The following is a 23,286-nucleotide window of genomic DNA, read 5'->3' as shown; positions in this document are numbered from 1 at the left end:
TACAATGACCACCTCGACTCTTCTAACAACTCTGACCACTAACATACGACTCCACCGTTATAATGCATAACAATTATCAGCAACAATGTCCCCTCCAAGAACAGCCTACTAATCTGAAAGATGGGTAATAACAAAGTACAAACACCGACTCCTACGAAATATTGGACACCACTCACCAACACCCAATTCCTCAAAATTGTAAGATAACTCTAACCTCCAGCAGTCTACTCCTCTGAAAAAAGTAGACAACACTAACCACCAATTCCTGACCTGTCAGAACTATAGAACACGTTAACATCCAAAAAAACAACTGTTCCGAAATATTAAACAACTCGACACACAAAAACATGACTAAACCCAAAAACACTCAGAGACAACACCCGACTCCTCCAAAAATATTAGACAACATTTATCATTTAATAACAATTTTTATCGAACAAGATGTGCATTTAGACAAGTAATGTGATGAGAGTGTCCAATATTATCGGATGTTGTTGGTACGTTTTGTGTAATACTTCGAAGAAGGCGTTTGTCCATGATACAAAACTTACCAACAACATCCGATAATATTGGACACTCTCATCACATTACTTGTCTAAATGCACATCTGGTTCGATAAAAATTGTTATTAAATGACGATAAGACAATAACAATCAAAACCAAGGAGTAATCAAAGACGCACAAAACCAAAGGACATTTACATCAACAGTTATAAATATTAATTAAGAAGCAACACGAACTCCACTAAAAACCGGGTGCTCCGGAAGGGTAAGCATTTCCTGCACCGTATGTGGCACCCGTCGTGTTATTTCTTTGTTCACCTCGATTATGATGGAAGATTATTATATAAAAAAGAAGATGTGGTATGATTGCCAATGAGACAACTATCCACAAAATATTATGACCGAGGAAGAATATCAGATATGATTTCTGACACACTTTTGTCATAATGGCCAATGCAATCAGCTCATGATGACGACCGTAAAATTTCTCAAGTGATAACCTTAATTTGATTGATTCAATGCCCTCCCTTAGCAACTTTTGGGAAATCATTATTGTTCGTTCAACAAAATCAACGTACTTTGAGCTAGCGCTAGAGTAACGTATCAATTGAGACACATATACTCCATATGCTGGTGCCACTGGGATGATGATACACAGAAGACCAATCCTACAAATTCAACAAATAAACTGTCAATTAAAAAGTCCAGCATGGCAGTGATATCATCGTCGGTAAACTTTTTCCTTGACTCTGTATGATTTTTCACAAAGTGAGCTGAATTCCAGCCCAAAACTAGATATTTAAAACGTCAAGTGTCCTTTTTGTTAAAGAAACATAAGCTGACGAGTTCTTTCAGTCGAGCTTTAAGTTTAGTATGTGGAATAGTGGTATAAACACATGAATTCAATATAAGGAATATACACCTGAGCCATACCAAATTTCCATTAACATAATGAGCATTGTAGTAAACTCCCTCCGAATGTTTCCTTTTAGAAAGCAGAAAGTAAGACTCCTTGTTGCTTTTAACCAACATGCAACTATCTATGATTTTTATTGAAATATCTGCAAACATGGCTGAAGTCTTCTATCAACATTTTAAAAAATGTGTAAAGGAATGATATTTTTCTTCTTATATTTATAGCAAATCAAAGAAAACAGCAGACGTTATTTTGATTCCAATCGCATTAAGTAACACTGTAAAGGAAAGCAATTTTTTCTTCGTTCGCAACAAGAAGTTTCCTTGTTTGTTTATTAAAGAAAATGGCATATGGCGTACAAAGACCATCTTCTTTGGTCAATACCTGTCTGTGGAGTTTACCATCATTTGATATTATGACCACATTCGACGGCGTTCTTCCTACAACAAACACATTACCATAATTGTCTACAGCGATGCCATTCGGAACTCCTAAAACTGTCCAAACATGTGATCCATAACGATCACAGCAAACTACGCTGTTTTCATACCAGTCAGTGTAGTATATCTTGTCGTTGAATACAGATACGTAGGAACCTGACGATAAGTTACAACTGATCACGTGGGAGGTAGTATAATTCACAGTACTAACTGTATATATACCTCGTTGTTCAACACAGACAAACAACGCGTCTTGATCACGTGTGATTCCCCAGGCACAACCAGGAAGACTGATAAACTTTATTTTCTTTCGGCTCTCGGTGTTTATTATGTCAATTCCTTTGTGCTTATCGTAATCTCCAGATGTGATAGCGATTGTTTTCTCATCGATTAATGTTATGTCAAACCTATAACTAGGATCAAGCAATATATTAAATTTGAATGTACCATCTGAGGCAGTGACGGAAAGCAGTTTCCTAGAGTAATAGTCAGTGAAGAAATATTCGCCCTTAACTGACATGCAACAACTTGTAACATGCTCTCCATCTGTCGTAATTTTCTTCTTTAGAATCAACTTTAAATCGTTTATGGTCCTCGCTGGAGTAACTTGCAACTGTGCCTGTCTGTCATCCGCTTTGATTAAACAAATGATACTCGATTTCTTTTTAATTTCAATTGATCCAAACAATTTCATACTGTTTAAGATACTATTCACTTCAGGATATACTTTAAAAACGAGGTCGACTGTTTCAAATTTGTTAGTTTCTACCAACGATTGCAAGTATTGTTCATTTTCTAAAACCTTCACTTTAATATCTCTCATCACAAGAAATGTTTGAAGATCGGAAGCATGTTGTTTGGTTAATTGGAGGGTTGTCTGATATTCTATAATCAAGTTTTCCTTTTCTTTAACTGTCAATAAAATACTCTGAATACTCTGTTTGCATTGGCATATATTTTTCTCAATATCTTGTTTTATATCTTTTTCAAGTTTGTCTAATTGTTCATTGATTTGGTTTCTTATGTGTTGAATTTCTTCAAGATGTATCTCCTTCCTTTCTGCAATACTGACTAAATTAGCCTTTCGGTCCTTCTTGATTATATCAATGTTGGGTAATAAGTCGATAAGTCTTGTTTCTAAATCTTGGAAATGCCCAGATGTCTTAGCGTTATTAGTGACTTCGTCAAGAGGTATGACGTTACATTTCTGGTGTTCCTTAATGCATTTGAAGCAAATAGGTAACGCATGTGCAACGCAGTATTGTTGATACTTTTCATTGTGGTAATTACATGACTGCTGTATATCGGTAATGAAGGACGGAAGAGATTCGTACTTAGCAATTGGTATGAATTCGTGACTTCGTGTTGCTTTGAGTACTTTATGAAGTTCTTGGCAGTCATCGCAAATGGCTTCTTCACATTATGAGCACCAGTGTACCGATGGTTTGTTTATATGTCTCTCTGAACATGGACTACAAAGAGTTGTACTAGTAGCCATGGTGATACCTGTAATAAGTTTAAGATATATGTTTATTCATAACATATCATTGTTATATATTTTCGCTCAGATCACCCGACACCTCCAAAATATTAGACATCACTTACCACCATCACCGTACTTCTCCAACAACACTAACTACACACACGCGACTCCACAACAAAAATTACCACCGACACCAAACGTTTCCAGCAATATTAACCACTAACACTTAACTCTTGTCACAACACAAACCACAATAAAACAACTCCCGCGACAACACTAAACACTAACACCATGAACACACTACTCCTGCGACAACACTTTCCACCGACAAGCGACTCCTCTGACAACACTAACCACCAAAAAAACACGACTACTGCGACAACACTAACAACCAAAACACGACTCCTCCGACAACACTAACCACCAAAACACCACTCCTGCGACAACACTAACCACCAACACACCACTCCTGCGACATCAAAACGTCAAAAAAATGGTGCAATACTTGATTAGTTCAGTATAACATGATCAAAAACATGTCTTACCTTGCCCGTATAACATATTTTATCGACATGATCGAGAATTTAAGACTGTAACAGTTGTTTCACGTACAAAAATCTAATAATTTTATACATGTAACGATTTTCTCAATTCAAATCTGTATTTTGTGTCATTTCTATTACAATGGCGAAATATACAACAATATACATGATTATGATTGTATACAAACCAATCATTAGAAACCTTTTGAAAGGAACTTATGTCATATATCTAGATTAGGAAAATAGATTGTACAACAAATTTTCTTACAAGAGCTATTTGGCTAAAATGTGTATACACTATTATTGTCATTGAATCCGTAATCTTACCTGAACCAATTCTAAAAATAAATTTCAATCATCATAACAAGGAAGAAAAGTATCACGTGATATCTGCTAAGTGTAGGTCACATGATGTATATTAAGTACCATTAAAAACGAAACACATTCAGATTTTGGACGCTATGATAGTTACGATACAAAATACTTCTATTGAACTATTCCTTGACCATGTTGACATTTTGCTATGCATTACGAGATCAAATTGTTGTCGCATCGATTCTTTTCAGTAATAAATTAACTGTTTGTTTCATATAGCTCAAAGATGAAATTCCTATGTTCTCATCTAAAAGAGGGACGAAAGATACCAAAGGGACAGTCAAACTCATAAATCTAAAACGCCATGGCTAAAAATGAAAAAGACAAACAAACAACAGCACACACGACACAACATAGAAAACTAAAGAATAAACAACACGAACCCCACCCAAAAAACTAGGGGTGCTCCGGAAAGGTAAGCAGATCCTGCTCCACATGCGGCACCCGTCGTGTTGCTTATGTGATAACAAATCCGGTAGATAGTCTAATTCGGTAGGTCACATTCATGAAAGAGAAGGGGATTGTAGTTACGACGTAAGGAACATATCCGATATCATTTGTGAAACGGCTATTCCATAACGGTCAACCAACTCGTGATGGTGTCCGTAAAATTTACGGAGGGATGATTTTAACTTCACCATTCGGAACTCTTGGTTTAATACTGGACTTAGAGGGGGATTATCCAATCACAATGCAGTTATTTCTTAGGACTAAATGTTTACATTGCATAATATATATCTTTATAATAATTTGTTGCTTTTATCATGTTTATGCTGTCTCATAAAAATTTACAAAACATCTCGTATTATTCATTAAGTTTAATCATATAATGCGACACTTTCTAAAATTGTAAAATTGCATTCAGTTTGATCTTTATATTCCTACAGACTGCCTTTCATACCTGATCGATATATTTATTAAATTTTGCTGGTCACGTTAACTTTTCAGGTTTTTTTGCCATGGCATTTTCGGTTTGTTTCCGACTTACATGTTTTAATATCTAATTGACGTTTATCACCTCTCTTGTGTAATCAAAAACTAGAGACTCGTAGTAAATAACAGAAATTGTTGGTAACTTACATTTAGTGAAGCTAAAAAGAATGTAGTCTAGCAATAGCTGATTACTGAATTATTGTGCTGCAAACTTTAATATAAATAAAACAATAGTAGATCGATGATACGTACAAATGACTTAAGCCTAGCTTTTAAACAAAGATAAATTGGAAAAATTACCGTCATCAAAGATCAGATGACCCGGCATAACTATATATCTTAATAATTTGATCTTTTCTGGTTATTTCAACAATTTATTTTAACTGACGAACTACATCTTATACATTTTTCATCAATTTAGCTTCTTCTTTTTTTTTAATGTACTACTGATTACGCTCCAACTAGTACTTTCTTCAGCCGCTGATCTTCTTACATAACTGCTATATACACTCATATTGACCGATATTTCTCATGCTAAACATAATCAGATGTATTGTTGTATTTCTTTAGCTACATGTATTCCGATTGAAACTACATTACGGATGTTTTTGTCAAGGTTGACAAGGCAATAAAGTGGTAGTCTTTATTTGTTGAAACTAAACTCTGTGTTTAATTATTAGAACGAGTATATGATAAACATGAATTGTTCAACCTAGCCTTCGATTTCTTTCTCAAATGAACTAGGCCTTATGAGAAAACATTTAAGCATATTCGTTCAAAAACGATCTGTTGAAGCCTTATATGACATATCACCGATACAGGCAAAGAAGTAAAATATTTGGGTTTGTAATAGGCAGGTTACTAGTATGCAATTCTGGTCTCTTTTTTATAAATTAATGTTTTCACAAAAATATGAATCATTCGGAATACTAATGATTTTCCTATCCCAGGCATATATTACCGCAGTCCTATATGGCACCACATTTTGGAATTTAGGGTCCTCAGTTCATTTCAACTTTATTCTTGTTTGGCTTGATCTTGATCTAACCGTCACTGATGAGACTTATGAAGACGAAACGCGCGTCTGGTGTATAAAATGACAAGCCTTGTACCTTTGATAAATACTGTTATCAACGCAGTTTGAAATGATCTATATTTTTACAATCCCAGTCAAAGACGGCATCACTCAAATTGTTTTTTTTAAATATTCAATGTGCTTCAATTTCTCTTTTTCCGCCTTTTTTTTCATCTGGTTTGTTATAAGTCTTGTATGTTTGATTAGTTTTTATAGTTTGTCCTACATCAATTTAATAGAAAAATTTAGAAACCAAAAAAAAACAAACTGTCATACATGCGTTGGCTATCTAGGGATAAAAGGAATAGATTGATTGTAAAGGTCTTAAAAAGTCCATGCCGTTTATTTTTAAAACTATGGCATATGTATTTTTGATATGTGATTATACACACTTTCTCAAATGTTACATAAATTGATTTTCAAGGACTGTAACTTTATTTATAAACATATACTTAACTTTGAATGATATATCTAAATATGGTGTAACATGTGAAGCCTGATAATTCACTGAGAATTTAGTAGAAAACTAGTGATATTCCTTTCTTCATTTCAATCTTTGATAAGATATTGGAAATTGCTTGAATTTATTCATCTATAAACTTGAGTTTTGGTAACTTTTATGTTTCTTCAGATATTTATTGTAAAAATTTTCACTGGGATATATATATGCTATGTCGATCAACGAAGCATCAGGCAAATTGACATATAATGTCTATCATTTTTAGTAATACTGTAAAGGAAAGCAGTTTCTTTTGTGTTCGCAACGAGAATGTTCCTGGTCTGTTTAACAAAGAAAATGGCTGACGGTTCATGAAGACCATCTTCTTTAGTCAGCATTTGTTTGTGGTGTTTTCCATCGTTTGATATAAGAACCACATTCGATGTCGTCTCGCCAATAACAAACACGTTTACATCATTATCAATAGTGATGCCGCTAGGACATTTCCAAACTAAAGTATCTTTAAAAGTCCAAAAACTTGATCCATTACGGTCACAACAAACCATACTGTTCACAAAGCAGTCAGTGTAGTATATCTTGTCGTTGAATACAGATACGCAGGATCCCCACGATAACGTACAACTGATCACGAGAGATGTACCGGTAGTATAATCTATAGTGTTTACTTTGTATATACCAAGTCCTTCAACACAGACAAACAGTAAGTCATGATCACATGTGATCTTATATGAACGGCCAGGAAGGGGAATGAACTTTATTTTCTTTCGGCTATCGGTATTTATTATGTCAATTCCTATGCGGGTATTCGAATTTCCAGTTGTGATTGCGATAGTTTTTGCATCGATTATTGCTGTGTCAAACCCACCACTAGAACCAAGCAACATGTTATATTTCAATGTACCATCTGACGCAATGACATAAAGCATTTTTCTTGGGGAATGATCAGTGAAGAAATATTCGCCATTTACTGATGTACAACAACCCGTAATAATCTTTCCATTTGTCGTATTTTTTTTTTGTAGAATTCACTTTAAAGCGTTAATGGTCCTCGATAGTGTAACTTGCAATTGTGCTTGTTTGTCTTTCGCTTTGATTAAATTAATGGTGTTTGCCGTCTTTTTAATTTCAATTGATCCAAAATTCTTCAAAGTGTTCGAGAGACTCAGCAACTCATTATTTACTTTAATAACCAGATCAACCTGTCAGATTTGTTTAGTTTCTATCAACGATTGCAGAAACTGTTCATTTTGTAAAAATCACTAGAAATGTTTGAAGATCGGAAGCATGTTGTTTGATTAATTGGAGATTTGTCTGATTTTCAATTATCAAGTTTTTCTTTTCTTCAACTTCTGACAAAATTTTCTGAATATTCTTTTCCCTTTGATCCTCTTTTTCCTCAAGATCTTGTATTATTTCTTTTTCAAGTTTGTCTAAACATATCCTTATTCGATATATTTCCCTTAAATTATATTTTGAAATTTAGGTTACACTCTCAGTGTTCCAGCTAGGATTTGAAAATATAGGGACGCGTTTTTAAAAAGGGCACTTTAGCGCGTTCTCACTGAAAAAAATCAAATACTTAATATTACCACATAAAGACATATTTTTAGCAAGCATGTAGCTAAGTTAAATAGCTATTATATATATATACAAGTTTAAAAATCATTTCTTTAGAACATATAAGTTAAAATCAAACTGATAGCAATAATAGACATTACTATATTCATTTTTCTTTCAGAACTACAGATTTTTTCAAAGAAAAGTTCAAATGCAAATAAATATTAAACAATGACAAATCTTCTGTTTTTCTTTTTGAAGAAGGTTGTCACATATTGATCAAGATTTTTTTCAAATTTAATTTCATCACAGTTTAATTTTACAGTTAATATTTTTGTTAATGTCTGTGTTTGCCCTGTGACTTGTTTTTATCAATTTGACCTAAGAGAAAATATTCTCCACCTTTGCTGTACTGAGTGGTTGTACATGTCATATCGCAACACTGAATAGTTTTGCAACAAGAGGGTACATAGATAATTGGTTTTATCCTAATGACAAGGTGAATGAAATAGCTCTAGCAGACTAGATAAGGAACGATCTGTAAGTTCTACTGATGAAACAAGAACTATAAAGTATTTTCATTGAATAAGGAGAGTTTCAGGGTCCATGTCAAATGTATTTGCCAGAGCTTCTATCTCCAGCTCTATATCTCTGTATAACCATACATTGTTTCACTGTTGTCTGATCATGTAAGGTCTAAAATGGCCAACTGATCGATTGTGTTAGCATCCTTAAATCTAACTGTTATATTTTCAATTAATTCATTGTCATTTGAGAAAGCACTCTTTGACTTAAGTGTAAAAATATACTGGGGTGGGTCAGTAATGTTACATGTGCTTCTTAAATGTTCCTCTTTTTGAAGCCAATTCAATTCAACAAGCATCTCCGTATATTTCATGTTGAGCGTATCTAATAAAATCAATAAGTTTGTCAAAACGGATTTCAATCACAGGCACTTGTTTCTATTCATTGGAAGATCCCCTATCAACGCATATTTACGGATATATACGTTGATAGGGGTCTTCCAATGGATAGAAACAAGTGCCTGTGATTTCAATAAGAAAATTGATACAAAAATCGGACTTTCGAGAGCTCCGTAATCGGCACAATAATAAATTGATTCAATCTTTAAGTTTATTATCAATTCAACAAGCATCTCCGTTTACTTCATGTTGAGCGTATTTAGTAATATCAATATTAAAGTTAGTCAAAACGGATTTCAATTTAAGAAAAAATGATATAAAAATCGGACTGTCGTGTGCTCCGTAATCGGCGGAATTTACAATAGAAGAACAATTGCGATATTTGATAGAAACCTTTCTCCTTCTCGATTTTTCATAAAAGTAAAGAATTAAATTATTTTTTTACTTTTGATGGTCATTATTCTTGAAAAAAGATGTACTAGACTGGCAAGTCTTTGATATTTTCTTCTTGTCATTTCGGAGTTTGTAAATTTTTCTTTTTTTGTCGGCATTTTGCGTGTTGACCTTTTGGAATGATTCTTTTAAATGAACTTTATTTTATAAATAACAAATACATTAGAAATGAACACCGTTCCCATTATAAATTCTATTTTGCATCGTCAGGTGTTAAAATAATCAATTCATTTAACTTCGATGTTTGGTGCTTCAGGGCAAAGGGATTAGACAGCGTCGTAAATTTCACCTGCTTAAGTAATTGACTCTAATCAAATAGGTGATTATATACAGGTAACAAGTGTCAACAATTTTAATCTGTTGTCTTAATGAAGTGTGTGTATAAAGAACTCAACAAAATGGCGACGATTTGAGGAAAAAAGATCGTTTTTTTATTTTTTTTTCAAAAGGGCACAGAGGGGCGCAGTGGCGCTTAAAAAAGGTAGAGGGGCGCAAAATTTTGGGGGCGGGGCGCGGCGCCCCTCCATTTCATGCCAGCTGGAACACTGCACTCTTGAAAGCTAATAAAGATAAGAAGTTAGCGATATCATTTGACTTTACTTTCCGCTATATAGATGATGTTCACTCACTAAATAATTCAAAATTTGGTGACTATGTTGAATGCATCTATCCAATCGAACTAGAGATAAAGGATAAACAGATAAATTAAGTCGGCCTCATATCTTGACTTACATCTAGACACTGACAATGAGGGCCGGTTGAAAACAAAACTTTACCACAAAAGAGATGATTTAAGCTTTCCAATTGTGAACTTTCCATTTCTAAGTAGCAACATTCCAAACATTCCAGCAGCACCTGTATACGGGATATATATCTCCCAATTGATACGATATTCCCGTGTTGACATTTCCCTTCATGATTTTCTTGTAGAGGATTGCTGCTCACAGGGAAGCTATTAAACCAAGAGTTCCAAATGGTAAAGTTGAAATCAGCCCTTAGTAAATTTTACGATCGCTATCACGAGTTGGTTGACCGTTATGGAATAACTATTTCACAAATGATATCTGATATGTTCCTACCGAATTAGACTATTTACCGGATTTGTTATTACACAAGCAACACGACGGGTGCCTCATGTGGAGCAGGATCTACTTACCCTTTGGGAGCACCTGAGGTCACCCCTAATTTTTGTTGGGGTTCATGTTGCTTAATCTTTAGTTTTCTATGTTGGGTCATGTGTACTATTGTTTGTCTATTTGTCTGTTTAATTTTTAGCCATGGTGTTGTCAGTTTATTTTCGATTTATGGGTTTGACTGTCCCTCTGATATCTTTTGTCCCTCTTCTTTAATAATTTATTTCTAAGCATTATACAATTCGGGTAACACATTCCTTTTACTGAACTGCTCAAGACTTAAAAAACATACTTAGCTTTCAACATAACCTCTTTTGTTAAATCATCATTTATAAAACAACTATCTACAGGTGTGATTCCCGAGGTAAAAGATCACAATTGCTAACGGAGATAGCTGTATTGTATTTAAAAGGCTCAAGCGATCTGATGGTCGAAAATTTTAATTTACTAGCAAACCTCCCAATATGGATTTATTTCATTGTTGAAGGCAATACGCTTGCATATAATTGCATAAACAAATGTAACATGAAATATTGTCTATTAGCAATTATACCACACCTGTTATTTTTTTATTTTATATTAGAATTAACAACTCTTTTTAGAACAATGCGCTTCTTTTTGTTATTGCAACATTTGTACAATTAAACATTATACCATTAAAATGTTAGAGAGTACATAAACTTTTAATATGACTCTTTTCTGAAACGTATTAACGAATTAAAGATCAAATTGGGCCAAAGCACAGAGTTAATGATATGATCTAGAAGGTTCACACATAAGCATTAAATAAATTTATTACTCTTTCGAAAGCAAATATTTATATTTAACTCATGATAATATATAGATATGAAACAGCTATCAATCCCGTTGCAATTTGTAAAAGTAAAACATAATAGGTCAAAATACGCTCTTTAGCACAGAGCCTTGGCTCACCCTTAACAGCAAGTTATAAAGGGCCCCAAACATGACTAGTGTAAAACGATTCAGACGGAACAACCAACTGTTTAAAAAAAGGGAAACTAGAAACATTTATGAACCACATCAACAAACGACAACTACTGAACATCAGATTCTTGCATGATATAGAACCTTAACCCGCACAAGGACTGGACAGGTGAACAATCTAATTCAATTGAATTTAATCACATACTAGTGATGCAGTTATATATGTATATTCGATATGGCGTAAAATATATATCAAGGTTGAAATTCATTGCAAACAATATAAAAATGATATAAATGAGTTTAAAAAATTTCCAGTGTTGACAAAAAAAAGTCATGATCACATTTCGGAACAGCACACGCATATTCATTCCTATTAATATAATTTGTATTCTGTTGAATTAGAAAAAACTTATTGTCTATTCTACCTGAGAAAATGCCTGTGCCAAATCAGGAAAATGACAGTTGTTGTCTATTTGTTTGATATGTTTGAGCTTTTGATTTGTTCCATTTGAGTATGGGCTCTCCATTTTGAATTTCCCTCAGAGTTCAGTATTTTTGGGAGTTTACTGTTTGGACATTACTATTTGTTACTTTACGAACTATACATTGTCGTTAAACGAGTGTTTGTGAAACAGAGACAGGGACAACTGGTTTTAACAAGGTAACCAATCAGTAATTTTAATAGAGTGTCATTCCTTAAATCTAGTAATATCTGTAAGTATGCAAGACCAGCATAGAGATAAGCATGTCTATGTTTTTGAATTTCTATATACTCTTTTGAAATCTTTAAATATTTCAATAAAAACATGTATTTGTTCATACACATTTATTAGGGAACTTGCATACTAGGTAAAGATTTAGTAGTCGTTGGATTTACCGAACGATACTCTAGTACTTTCTAAAAAAACATCTACAAAATTGAAACACAAAATTAAACCCATTTATGTACTTACTTACTTAGTCCTTGTTATACCTTTTGGCACATAGGGCAAGGACAAGTTGCCGCCACTCCTCTCTGTTTTCTACTTTTTTCTCAATAGTTCCCCAGGTGTAACCTCTCTCTTTCATTTCTGTTTCTATTGTTCTACGCCATGTTGTTTTTGGTCGTCCTCTCTTCCCTTTTCCCTCTGGTGTCCATCTTAATGCAACTTTGGTCAAATCTCCTTGTGGTTTTCTTAGGACATGACCAAGTCATCTCCATCTTTTCTGTAGCAGAGTGGTTTCAATATCTTGGTTTTTTGTTTTCTTATGAAGATCGTCATTAGTTATTTTGTTTGGCCAGTATATCTTCATGATTCTACGTAGGCAGGTGTTATGAAAGCTGGATAACCTGTTAATGTCTTTTTCGGTGATTCTCCAGCATTCAGCTCCATAAAGTAAAACTGATGTTACACAGCTGTTATAGATTTTCAGTTTGGTCTTTTTTCTGATTGATGGTGTTTTCCAGATGTTTCTTAGTCTGTGAAAGGCTGATCTTGCCTTGCCAATTCTGGTTTTGATGTCCCGTTCAGCTCCACCTTCTGATGTTACAACACTACCTAGGTAAGTGAAGGACTGTACCAATTCCAGTTGTTCTCCATTTACTTTGATGTCTGGTGTATTAAGCATGTTTACTGTCATTATTTGTGTTTTCTTAGAGTTGATTTTCAAACCAATCATTCTGGCATTCTATTCTAATCTCTCCGTTTTTTCTTTCATTTGATTTTCAGTATGGGATACTAATGCTACAGCCCTTGGATGGTGTAAACTTCCCAAAACAACGTGTATGGTGTAATGGTGTCAGGTGTATGGTTATATGGTGTATGGTGTAAGGGGAATGGAGTAATGGTGTATGAGGAATGGTGTGATTGTGTAACGTGTGATCGGGAATGGTGTGAATGATAGTGTACGACATTTCATTAGTTGAAAACCAAGTTCTTTTTATTTATTTTTTTCAAATTGTAAACATAAACAATAATTATAATCTGAATATTGGAAATTTAATTGCAATATGGGTAATTTCGGATCGTGAAGATAGAATGGGTAATGGTGTATGGTGTAATGTGTAAGGTGTATGGTGTAAAGGTGTAACGTGTATGGTGTAATGGTACAAGGTGTATGGTGTAATGGTGTATGGTGTAAGGTGTTATGGTGTATGGTGCTTGTGGGACTGTAGATTATCTGCATAGTCTATATCCTCTAGGTTTGATGTGAGTGTCCACCTTATTCCGTTGTTGGTATTTGACATTGTTGATTTCATCACCAAGTCGACTGCAATGATAAACAAGAGAGATGACATCAGACATCCTTGCCTCACTCCAGATTATACCAAAAAACTAGTGTCTGGGTCAGAGTCTACAGTGCATTTAAAGTTGTCGTAGAAGGCTTTGATGAGTTGTATTATTTTGTCAGGAATTCCATAGCTTTTTAAGATGTTCCATAATCCCTGTCTGTGTAAGCTGTCAAAAGCCTTTTCAAAATCTACAAAGTTGATTATTTTTCTTTGCCATTCTGCACATTGTTCGAGGATGTTTCTGAGGACAAATATGTGGTCTATACAGCTTCGTCCTTGTCTAAAACCTGTCTGTTCTTGTCGCAGTGTTCTGGCTATAGCTGTTTTAATTCTTGAAATTAGGATTTTGCAAAATACTTTACTAGGAATAGAGAGAAGAGTGATACCCATTTATGTATTGACGTAAAACTTTCAACATTATTACCTAGGATTACATTTAATGTTTTTTAACATTCTTTAAATAGTATGCAATTAGAAAAACTGTGCAAATTTATTGCAATTATTTATGTGGAAATATGTTTTCCAAGTTGAAACTAACATGTAGTATTTCACACATGCGTGTAGTTAAAGATAATTCGTCTAAACATTAGCCCAACAATGTTAGATCTGTAAATTTGCTTTCGCAAATGTTTTGTTCTTCCCTCGCTGTTATGCGATCTCATGCTACTTAGATATCGTGTTACCAAATTGCCTTACACTGCATTCGACACGCTAGACCATTCCATTGATTTATGCGTTCATTCAGATAATACATGTAATAAATCCAAGGAATTATCAGCTAATTAACTTACCAATTAAGTTAACTGACAATAATCTAAAAACCAATTTATTGCACTCCTGTGTCGACACTCAGAGAAAATTATCTAAAGCATCAGTAAGTTCCAATATCATCCATGTATTCTTTTACGGTTCACTACCACCGAAATGCTTGTACCAAGTCAGGAATAGGACAGTTGTTATCCTTTCATTTGATGTTTTTGAGCGATAGATGTTGCCAATTGATAAGGGACTTTCCTTTTTGAATTTTCGTCGGAGTTCAGTATTTTTGTTATTTTACTTTTTATTGCAAAACAATACGAAAATAAAATAACTGACTTTTTGGTCAAGAATCAGTGGCGGATCCAGAACTGTTTGTAAGGGTGTTCAAATATCTGCAAATATGGCTAAATTCTTGTTTATATGTTTACATTTATTAAAATGTTTAAAGAAATAATATGCTTCTTCTTATATTTATAGCAAAAATTTCTGTGAATCAAAGAAAACAGCAGACGAATGAGACATTTCAATTCTAATCACCTTAAGTAACACTGTAAAGGAAAGCATTTTTTCCGGTGTTCACAACAAGCAGTTTCCCGGTCTTTTTATCAAAGAATATAGCACTCGGTTTCATTAGACCATCGTCTTTGGTCAGAACTTGTCTGTGGTGTTTTCCATCGTTTGATATAATGACCACATTCGACGAGTGCTCTCCGACAAGAAACACGTTTCCTTCATTATCTACAGTAATGCCTCTCGGATTTTTTAAAACTGATTCTTCTTTAAACCTCCAAACATGTGATCCATTACGATCACAACAAACTACACTGTGATCATACCAGTCAGTGTAGTATATCTTTTCGGCGAATACAGATATGTAAGTCGATCCTGATAAGTTACAACGTATCACGTGGGAGGTAGTATAATCCAAGGTGTTTACTCTATATATACCACGTCTTTCAACACAGACAAACAGCGAGTCTTGATCACGTGTGATTCCCCATGGACGTTTAGGAAGGCTGATGAATTTAATTTTCTTTCGGCTCTCGATGTCTATTATGTCAATACCGATGTGCTCACTAGAAGATCCAGATGTGATAGCGATTGTTTTCTCATTAATTATTGTTATGTCATACCCATAACTAGGATCTAGCAACATATTAAATTTGAATTTACCATCCGAAGCAATGACATTTAGCCTTTTCCCTAAGTGATAGTCGGTGAAGAAAAATTCGCCATTAACTGACATGCAACAACCTGTAATAGTCTCCCCGCCTGTTGTAATTGTCTTTTGTAGAATCAACTTCACGTCGGCTATTGTCTTTGTTTGCGTTACTTGTAACTGTGCTTGTTTATCTTTCTCTCTGATTAAACGAATGCTACTCGACTTCATGTCAATTTCAATTGATCCAAAAGTTTTCAAACTATCTAAGATACTAAGCACCCCTGGGTCTACATTACAAGTCAGGTCTTCTGGGTCCAATTTGTTTGTTTCAACCAACGATTGTAAATATTGTTCATTTTCAAAAACCTTTACTTCAATATTTCTCATCACAAGAAATGTTTGAAGATCGGAAGCATGTTGTTTGATTGATTGGAGATTGGTCTGATTTTCAATTATCAGGTTTTTCTTTTCTTCAACTTCTGACAAAATCTTCTGAATATTCTTTTTACATTGACACTCTTTTTCCTCAAGATCTTGTATTATTTTTTTTTCAAGTTTGTCTAAATGTTTGTTAATTTGGTTTCTGATTTGTTGAATTTCTGCAAGATGCAGCTCTTTCTTTTCCTGAATGCTGTCCAAATTAGCCATTCGATCTTTTCCAATTCTATCAATGTTTTGTAATAAGTCCACTAGTCTTGTTTCTAAATCTTGTAAATGCCCGGATGTCTTAGCGTTATGAGTGACTTCGTCAAGAGGTATGACGTTACATTTCTGGTGTTCCTTAATGCATTTGAAGCAAATAGGTAACGCATGCGCAACGCAGTATTGTTGATACTTTTCATTGTGGTAATAACATGACTTCTGTATATCAGTAATGCAGGACGGAAGAGATATGTACTTGACAATTGGTATGAGTTCGTGACTTCGTGTGGCTTTGAGTACTTTATGATGTTCTTGGCAGTCATTACAAATGGCCTCTTCACACTCCGGGCACCAGTATTCTGATGTTTTGGTTATATGTCGCTCTGAACATGGACCACAAAGAGTTGTTCTTGAAGCCATGGTGATACCTGAAATATGTATCAGTATATACTTTTATATTTTTTTATTTTTTGCTAACAACACCGACCCTCAGACAACATTTACTAAAAACACATAAGAGTGCGACAATACTAACCACCAACACCCGACGCATTAAACAACAGTAACCACCAACTTTCGATTCCTGCAAAGACACTAATCATCAAAAACCGACTCCTCTGACATCACTTACAAATAACATCCGACCCCTCCGACAACACTACATTCAACATTATACTCCTTTGACAACACTTAAAATCACTATCAGAATTGTCTGACATCATTAACAACACGAACAACAAATACTTCACTCCTTTGACAACACTAACAGCCAACACTAGTCACTTCAGACAACACTAGCAGCCAACACCCGACATGTAAGATTACACTAGCAACTAACATCGTACACAGCTACTTTGGCATAGGTATTATTTCTGTACTTAGAATAAATATTCCATGATTGAACATCCTAACATGATGGATTTGAAAAAGACAAACTTTCAAAATGCTAAAAATGTAACCGTGCAACCAAAAATCTGCAGTACTTAAATTTCAAGTACAAATCAAGTACTGTAAAATACAGGTACCTTGATAATAAACTAATTTTGAATTAACAAAATAGTACTGAGTATTAAAAGTAAATTTCCATTACTACAGACTTTTGTTACAGAAATAGTACCTATGCAAAAGTAGCTGGGTACTCCTCCGACAACACTTACCACTACGACTACTACATCGACAGTAACAATCCATATCCGACTCTTCCGACAACAATTACAACATACACCGACACCTCTGACAACACTGACAACACTAAAAACCAACATCAAACTCTTCAGACATGATTTAAAACAAACACCTGACTCCCCCGACAAGAGTAACCATAAACATGTAACTCCTCAGAGAAACCTTACAACCAAACCCGACTTTTCCGACAAAACTAACCACAAACACCCGAGTACTCCAAATGATGGACCACTTTAACAACAAACACCCGACCTCCCCGAAACAAGAAGAGTAAACACACGAAAATAGGTAATGTAAAGTCCATATAGACTTAGAAGCATCAAACCTTCTTTATCAAGCTTCAAACAGGATGAACGCTAGAAAATTAAGATTAGACAACGCAAATGTTTTGGAAAACGTGGAAAACTCTATGCGCCTGAACAGGAATCTGACTTCTTGTTTGGTTGAAGACTGTCACTAAAGAAGAAATCGAGAGAAATAAATTGCCTCCCGACGGAACACTGTAAACAAACACATCGCAACTCACTAACGAGTAAAAAAAATACCATAAATAAAGACAAGCTCTCAGTCACAGTCAATCTAAGATCAACAAAAGTGGGGAATTTATTAAGAAAATGACATTAATTTGTTAATTGTCTAGATGTCAGATAATCATATTGATATGAGTTATCATTGGAATGGAAACAAAACTTTATTTATTATTCTCTTTTCTTAATTTTTTACCTATTTGTTTCTATTTTTTTTTTATATTGTTTAGTTTTCTTATTATTCTTAAATCTTACCGTTTTATTTTGATGAAATAAGTAACTAATTTTATAATGGCAAATATGTAAATGCTTCAAATTTAAAGTTACATGTGGAAGTCCGATTCAATTGTACATTCACCTTTACATTAATTACAATCATATATTAAAAAAATGGTGCTTGGTTGAGTATCGCTTATCAATAGCATTTAAATTTTGCCTTTACAACTAGAAATATCGACTTTATTCTTTAGAATGATTGCAGTTTATTCGGCACTTTTTTTTTTTTTATCTAAGAGAAAATAAATACCGAGTAAATGCTATATAATAGTCCGGCCGATCGGTGCAAAAATTGCTCAAATAATGAGGAAAGCACCAAATTGTGCATGATGCTACTATTTTGTGTACTGAGCAATATTAGCTATGGACCCACCCTCAAAATTCAATATGGCGGCTTATTTCAAGATTGCCGCCATACATTTTAAAATATTTCCAAGTATTGCACAAATCTCGGAGGATTTGATGCTAGAAGCACAAAATTCAACATATTTGAATGACTTGGTGTACTTAGATTTAGTTTTGATCTATCCTTGAAATTCAAAATGGCCGTTGCTTTCAAAATGGCCGCCTTGAAAATTAAGCAAATATTCATCATTGAGAATTGACCTGAATTTAAGCATTTAATTATAAAGTTTTATCTAAAGTGTCATTTAGTCTCTGTTTCATTTCTGTTGTTTTTTATTTTGCCTGGCTTGCCGTTTCATATACAAAGTAGTAGCTACATAAAAAGATGCAGGAGTAGGTTTATTTAAAAGCTGCAATATTTTTTGTCTTGGGTCACACATAAAAGCTGTGATTTGAGATTTATCTGCCCTAAGATACTATTCATTGCCTATCTTATTTCTATAGTGTCATTTAGTCTCTGTTTCAGTTCTGTTGTTTTTGATTTTGCCTGGCTTGTCGTTTCATATAAAAAGCAGTAGCTTTCATAAAAAGCTGCAGTAATAGCTTTAACTAACAGCTGCAATTTTTTTTTGTTTAGGGTCACACAGAAAAGCTGTGATTTGACATTTATCTGCCCTAATATATTATTCGTTGCCTATCTTATTTCTTGGGTCGCAATATTTTGCAATTTGAGATATTATACTGTGATTTGAGAATTGTATAAACACATATCAGTGAAATGAACGGAATTGAGGAGAACAAGAACAAGAACATTGAAATGGCAGAAACTGAATTATCTAGGAAAATAAAGAAACCCACAGCTGAAGACACTTTAAAAGAGGACAACTCAGAAATTACTATTCAACAGTTGTAACAAGAATTTTTAGCAGATACAAGTAGGAAATCTAATGCTCAAAGAGCAGCTGAGATGGACCGCAATATAAAACAGAGCGAAGAACAAATTGATGAAATATGTGTTGGTCTCATAACGATGCAAACTGAACAGAACGAGGCAATGCATATTAATAATGTACAGATGGGAGCAATATCTCAGTAACTTCAACAATCTGAAGATATGATAGAACTCACGGTTAGTGGTAAGCGCTTGGCGGAATTGACGGTCAGACCAATGAGAAATTCAATGTTGTGGTAAGACAGATGGACAATCTGACAAAAACTGAGGAAGGAGACACAGTTCAATTTAAAAGTTCATTTGAACTGAAGAAAATTTTCCAACAAATGGCATCTATTGCGAGTAAATGAGTAGACAAGCGAAATAAAGAAGTTAACATTCCTACAATGTACATACCACCAAAGCCAACACATTTGACCTTAGCTAGTACAACGCAAGTACACTAAAGGTAAATAAGAAACTCTCTGCTTTGGGTCTTTCCCCAATTAGTTCGCATGAACCATCAACCGCACTAACTCTGATGGAGGCATGTTTGATATCTTCACCTAAAGTTGGAAGTCCTATAGTTACAGGAAATTTATAAAAATGACCACATTATTGATATTCTTGTCAACACCGAAGTGTTAACTATTGGGCTGGTGATACCCTCGGGGACGAAACGTCCACCATCAGTGGCATCGACCCAGTGGTGTAAATAGTTATCAAAAGTACCAGGATTATAATTTAGTTCGCCAGACGCGCGTTTCGTCTACATAAGACTCATCAGTGACGCTCATATCAAAATATTTATAAAGCCAAACAAGTACAAAGTTGAAGAGCATTAAGGATCCAAAATTCCAAAAAGTTGTGCCAAATACGGCTAAGGTAATCTATGCCTGGGATAAGAAAATCCTAAAAAAAAAAAAAAATCAAAGTTTTGGTAACAGGAAATTTATAAAAATGACCACATTATTGATATTCATGTCAACACCGAAGTGTTAACTACTGCGCTGGTGATACCTTCGGGGACGAAACGTCCACCAGCAGTGGCATCGACCCAGTGGTGTAAATAGTTATCAAAAGTACCAGGATTATGATTTAGTACGCCAGACGCGCGTTTCGTCTACATAAGAATCATCAGTGACGCTCATATCAAAAATTTATAAAGCCAAACAAGTACAAAGTTGAAGAGCATTAAGGATCCAAAATTCCAAAAAGTTATGCCAAATACGGCTAAGGTAATTTATGCCTGGGATTAGAAAATCCTTAGTTTTACGAAAAATACAAAATTTATAAAAGTGACCACATTATTGATATTCATGTCAACACCGAAGTGTTAACCACTGGACTGGTGATACCTTCGGGGACGAAGCGTCTACCAGCAGGGTCCTTTGCACGAGACAGTTATTCAACACCGACCTCCATTTAAGGACATACTAGAAACCTCTGTACTGATCAAGGGTGTCAGCGAATGGATAAGGTGTCTTCTTACGTACATTACGTACACTTACCACCTACTATATTGGTTCAGAGCAGCGCACCATTACAGAAACAATTAGCTGCATCTGGATCTTATCAAATTTCTCCGATGCTGACTGCAGTGCATACTAGCAGTACCATCCCTGTCGAGTCATTAGCAAATCCTTCTCTTCCACATTTATGATTCCAATTATGACAACCTCGTCAGCTCCTAGAGCTGTAACAGGCTTGACACAAACAACTCCACTGACCGATACAGGAAAAAGCAGAGGAACCAATAGAGCGTAGCAACAGCTTTTCTTCAGACTCTTCTTTTGAGAGAGAATATACCCGTGGGCAAAAATATTCTTGTGTCAGGGACCGACAGCTACAAAAAAATCAAATATTCCATGGAAGAAGATCCGTGACTTGAAAGGCGCTCATCTACCAAATTGAACGGACTGCCAGTAAACGACAATGGGGAAATAGGAAAAAAGGTGTGTAGGCTCCTGCAATGCCTGGCCGATGTTGCCTTGGAGTACGCTCGCAAGGTACGCATAGATGATGATTCCAAGTCCCTATTAAGAAAACCATTGAAGCAACGCTTCATCAAAAAATTTAAAGACGGAGATAAAATTGGAATTCAAACATTCCTTCGAGGAAGTAAAGACAAAGATTCTGCAAGGCAGACTTTGATAGAGTAAATATACGATATGTTGTGTGCAAAGCGCAGTAAATAGACGATGTTATACTTGGGCTAGATATTTTGGCCACACTGGGCGCAGTGATAAATCAGAGTATTCCCACACTTATCACCATCAACAAAGTGATAATTGCGGCGTTTGTTAACAGTGGAGACGAGATTTCAACTCAGCAAGTTTACATAAAACGAACCATCACAGTTCCGCCTAACTCTAGAAAGACTGTTACCATTAAAACTATTGAAAATGCTGACCAGAAGTTCATTTTAGAACCATGCTCGATGACTTATTACGTATTGGTTTCGCACGTAGTAAGAAAAGAAAATAGTTGTCCCATACCCTATTCAAACGATGGCAATCATATAATCCGCCTGACGAAAGGTACGCATAGAATAAATTGACGATATAGAAATGAAAACCCGAGAAGTGACGTAAGACCTGGCATTGAAGAGACATGAGACAAGGTGCCCTTGGCACTGCCTCAAAGTTTTGATAAGTTTACTAATATGCCACCACATTCCACCGACCTATATCAACGTTCAATCGACTTACTTCAATATATTTCATTCCAACCATTAAAACATAAAGCGATTAAAGAACAATTACAATAACATGTAATAAAATTAACGGTACCAATTTTCTTGCACCAGATGCGTATTTCGACAATACATGTCTCTTCAGTGATGCTCGTGGCCAAAATATTTGAAATCCAAAGCTTGTACAAAAGATGAAGAGCTATAATCCAAAAGGTCCAAAAAGTATAGCCAAATCCGTGAAAGGAATCATTCGCCTTTGAAAAACAAATTAATCGTTAAAAATAGTGCAACTTTTTCTTTGTTCAGTATAACAAATAAATAGCATTTTTTGACCTTGCCCATGTTACATGATCGATAATTTTAAATTAAATCTGATGTGCTATAAAACATAAATCTAATTCTATCATATATATCTGCTCAAATAAATTCAATTGCACTTAAACAATTATCAAATAATCTATTTTTAGGTAATATTTTGTGTTATTTTTCATTACAATACATGACCATACATAACTTGTCCCTACATGCTAATCAAGACAAACATTTTGAAAAAAGTTTAAATCAATAGAAGCATATTTGCTTAAGAACATGTTGACAGCTTTTATTAAACTTTCGAATGTAATATGTCAAAATGTATATACAATATTAAATGAAAATCTTAATCTTACCTGAACCAAATATCAACCTTTAGAACAAGGAAATAAAACGTAATTTAATATCTCCTTAGTGTACATGGTGTATGTCACATGATTAT

The 23,286-nt window shown here is 34.6% G+C and overlaps 2 protein-coding genes across 2 annotated transcripts; both read right to left on the bottom strand.

Annotated features, from left to right (window-relative positions):
• Positions 1-1,686: 1,686 nt before the first annotated feature.
• Positions 1,687-12,806, bottom strand: LOC139504366 (uncharacterized). Its single transcript, XM_071294440.1, has 4 exons — positions 12,712-12,806; positions 4,212-4,222; positions 3,298-3,365; positions 1,687-3,075 (listed from the first exon to the last, which is right to left on the bottom strand). The coding sequence occupies exons 1-4, from the start codon at positions 12,804-12,806 to the stop codon at positions 1,687-1,689; spliced, it is 1,563 nt and encodes a 520-aa protein (XP_071150541.1).
• Positions 12,807-15,178: 2,372 nt separating this feature from the next.
• LOC139503319 (E3 ubiquitin-protein ligase TRIM71-like) lies at positions 15,179-23,286 on the bottom strand. Its single transcript, XM_071293085.1, has 2 exons — positions 23,201-23,286; positions 15,179-17,001 (listed from the first exon to the last, which is right to left on the bottom strand). The coding sequence occupies exon 2, from the start codon at positions 16,991-16,993 to the stop codon at positions 15,308-15,310; it is 1,686 nt and encodes a 561-aa protein (XP_071149186.1). The 5' UTR covers positions 16,994-17,001; positions 23,201-23,286; the 3' UTR covers positions 15,179-15,307.

The sequence above is a fragment of the Mytilus edulis genome, chromosome 14, assembly GCF_963676685.1.
Source record: "Mytilus edulis chromosome 14, xbMytEdul2.2, whole genome shotgun sequence".
NCBI classification, from domain to species: domain Eukaryota; kingdom Metazoa; phylum Mollusca; class Bivalvia; order Mytilida; family Mytilidae; genus Mytilus; species Mytilus edulis.
The sequence above is the reverse complement of the archived record's forward strand: the minus strand, read 5'-3'. Positions and strand labels throughout refer to the sequence as shown.

Excerpts from the sequence above, each read along its gene's own strand:
- LOC139504366 (XM_071294440.1), bottom strand. The coding sequence starts at position 12,806 with ATGAAAGAGAGAGGTTACACCTGGGGAACTATTGAGAAAAAAGTAGAA. Across the intron at positions 3,076-3,297 it reads GACATATAAACAAACCATCG|GAACACCAGAAATGTAACGT; the intron begins GTACACTGGTGC and ends AAATGCATTAAG.
- LOC139503319 (XM_071293085.1), bottom strand. The coding sequence starts at position 16,993 with ATGGCTTCAAGAACAACTCTTTGTGGTCCATGTTCAGAGCGACATATA.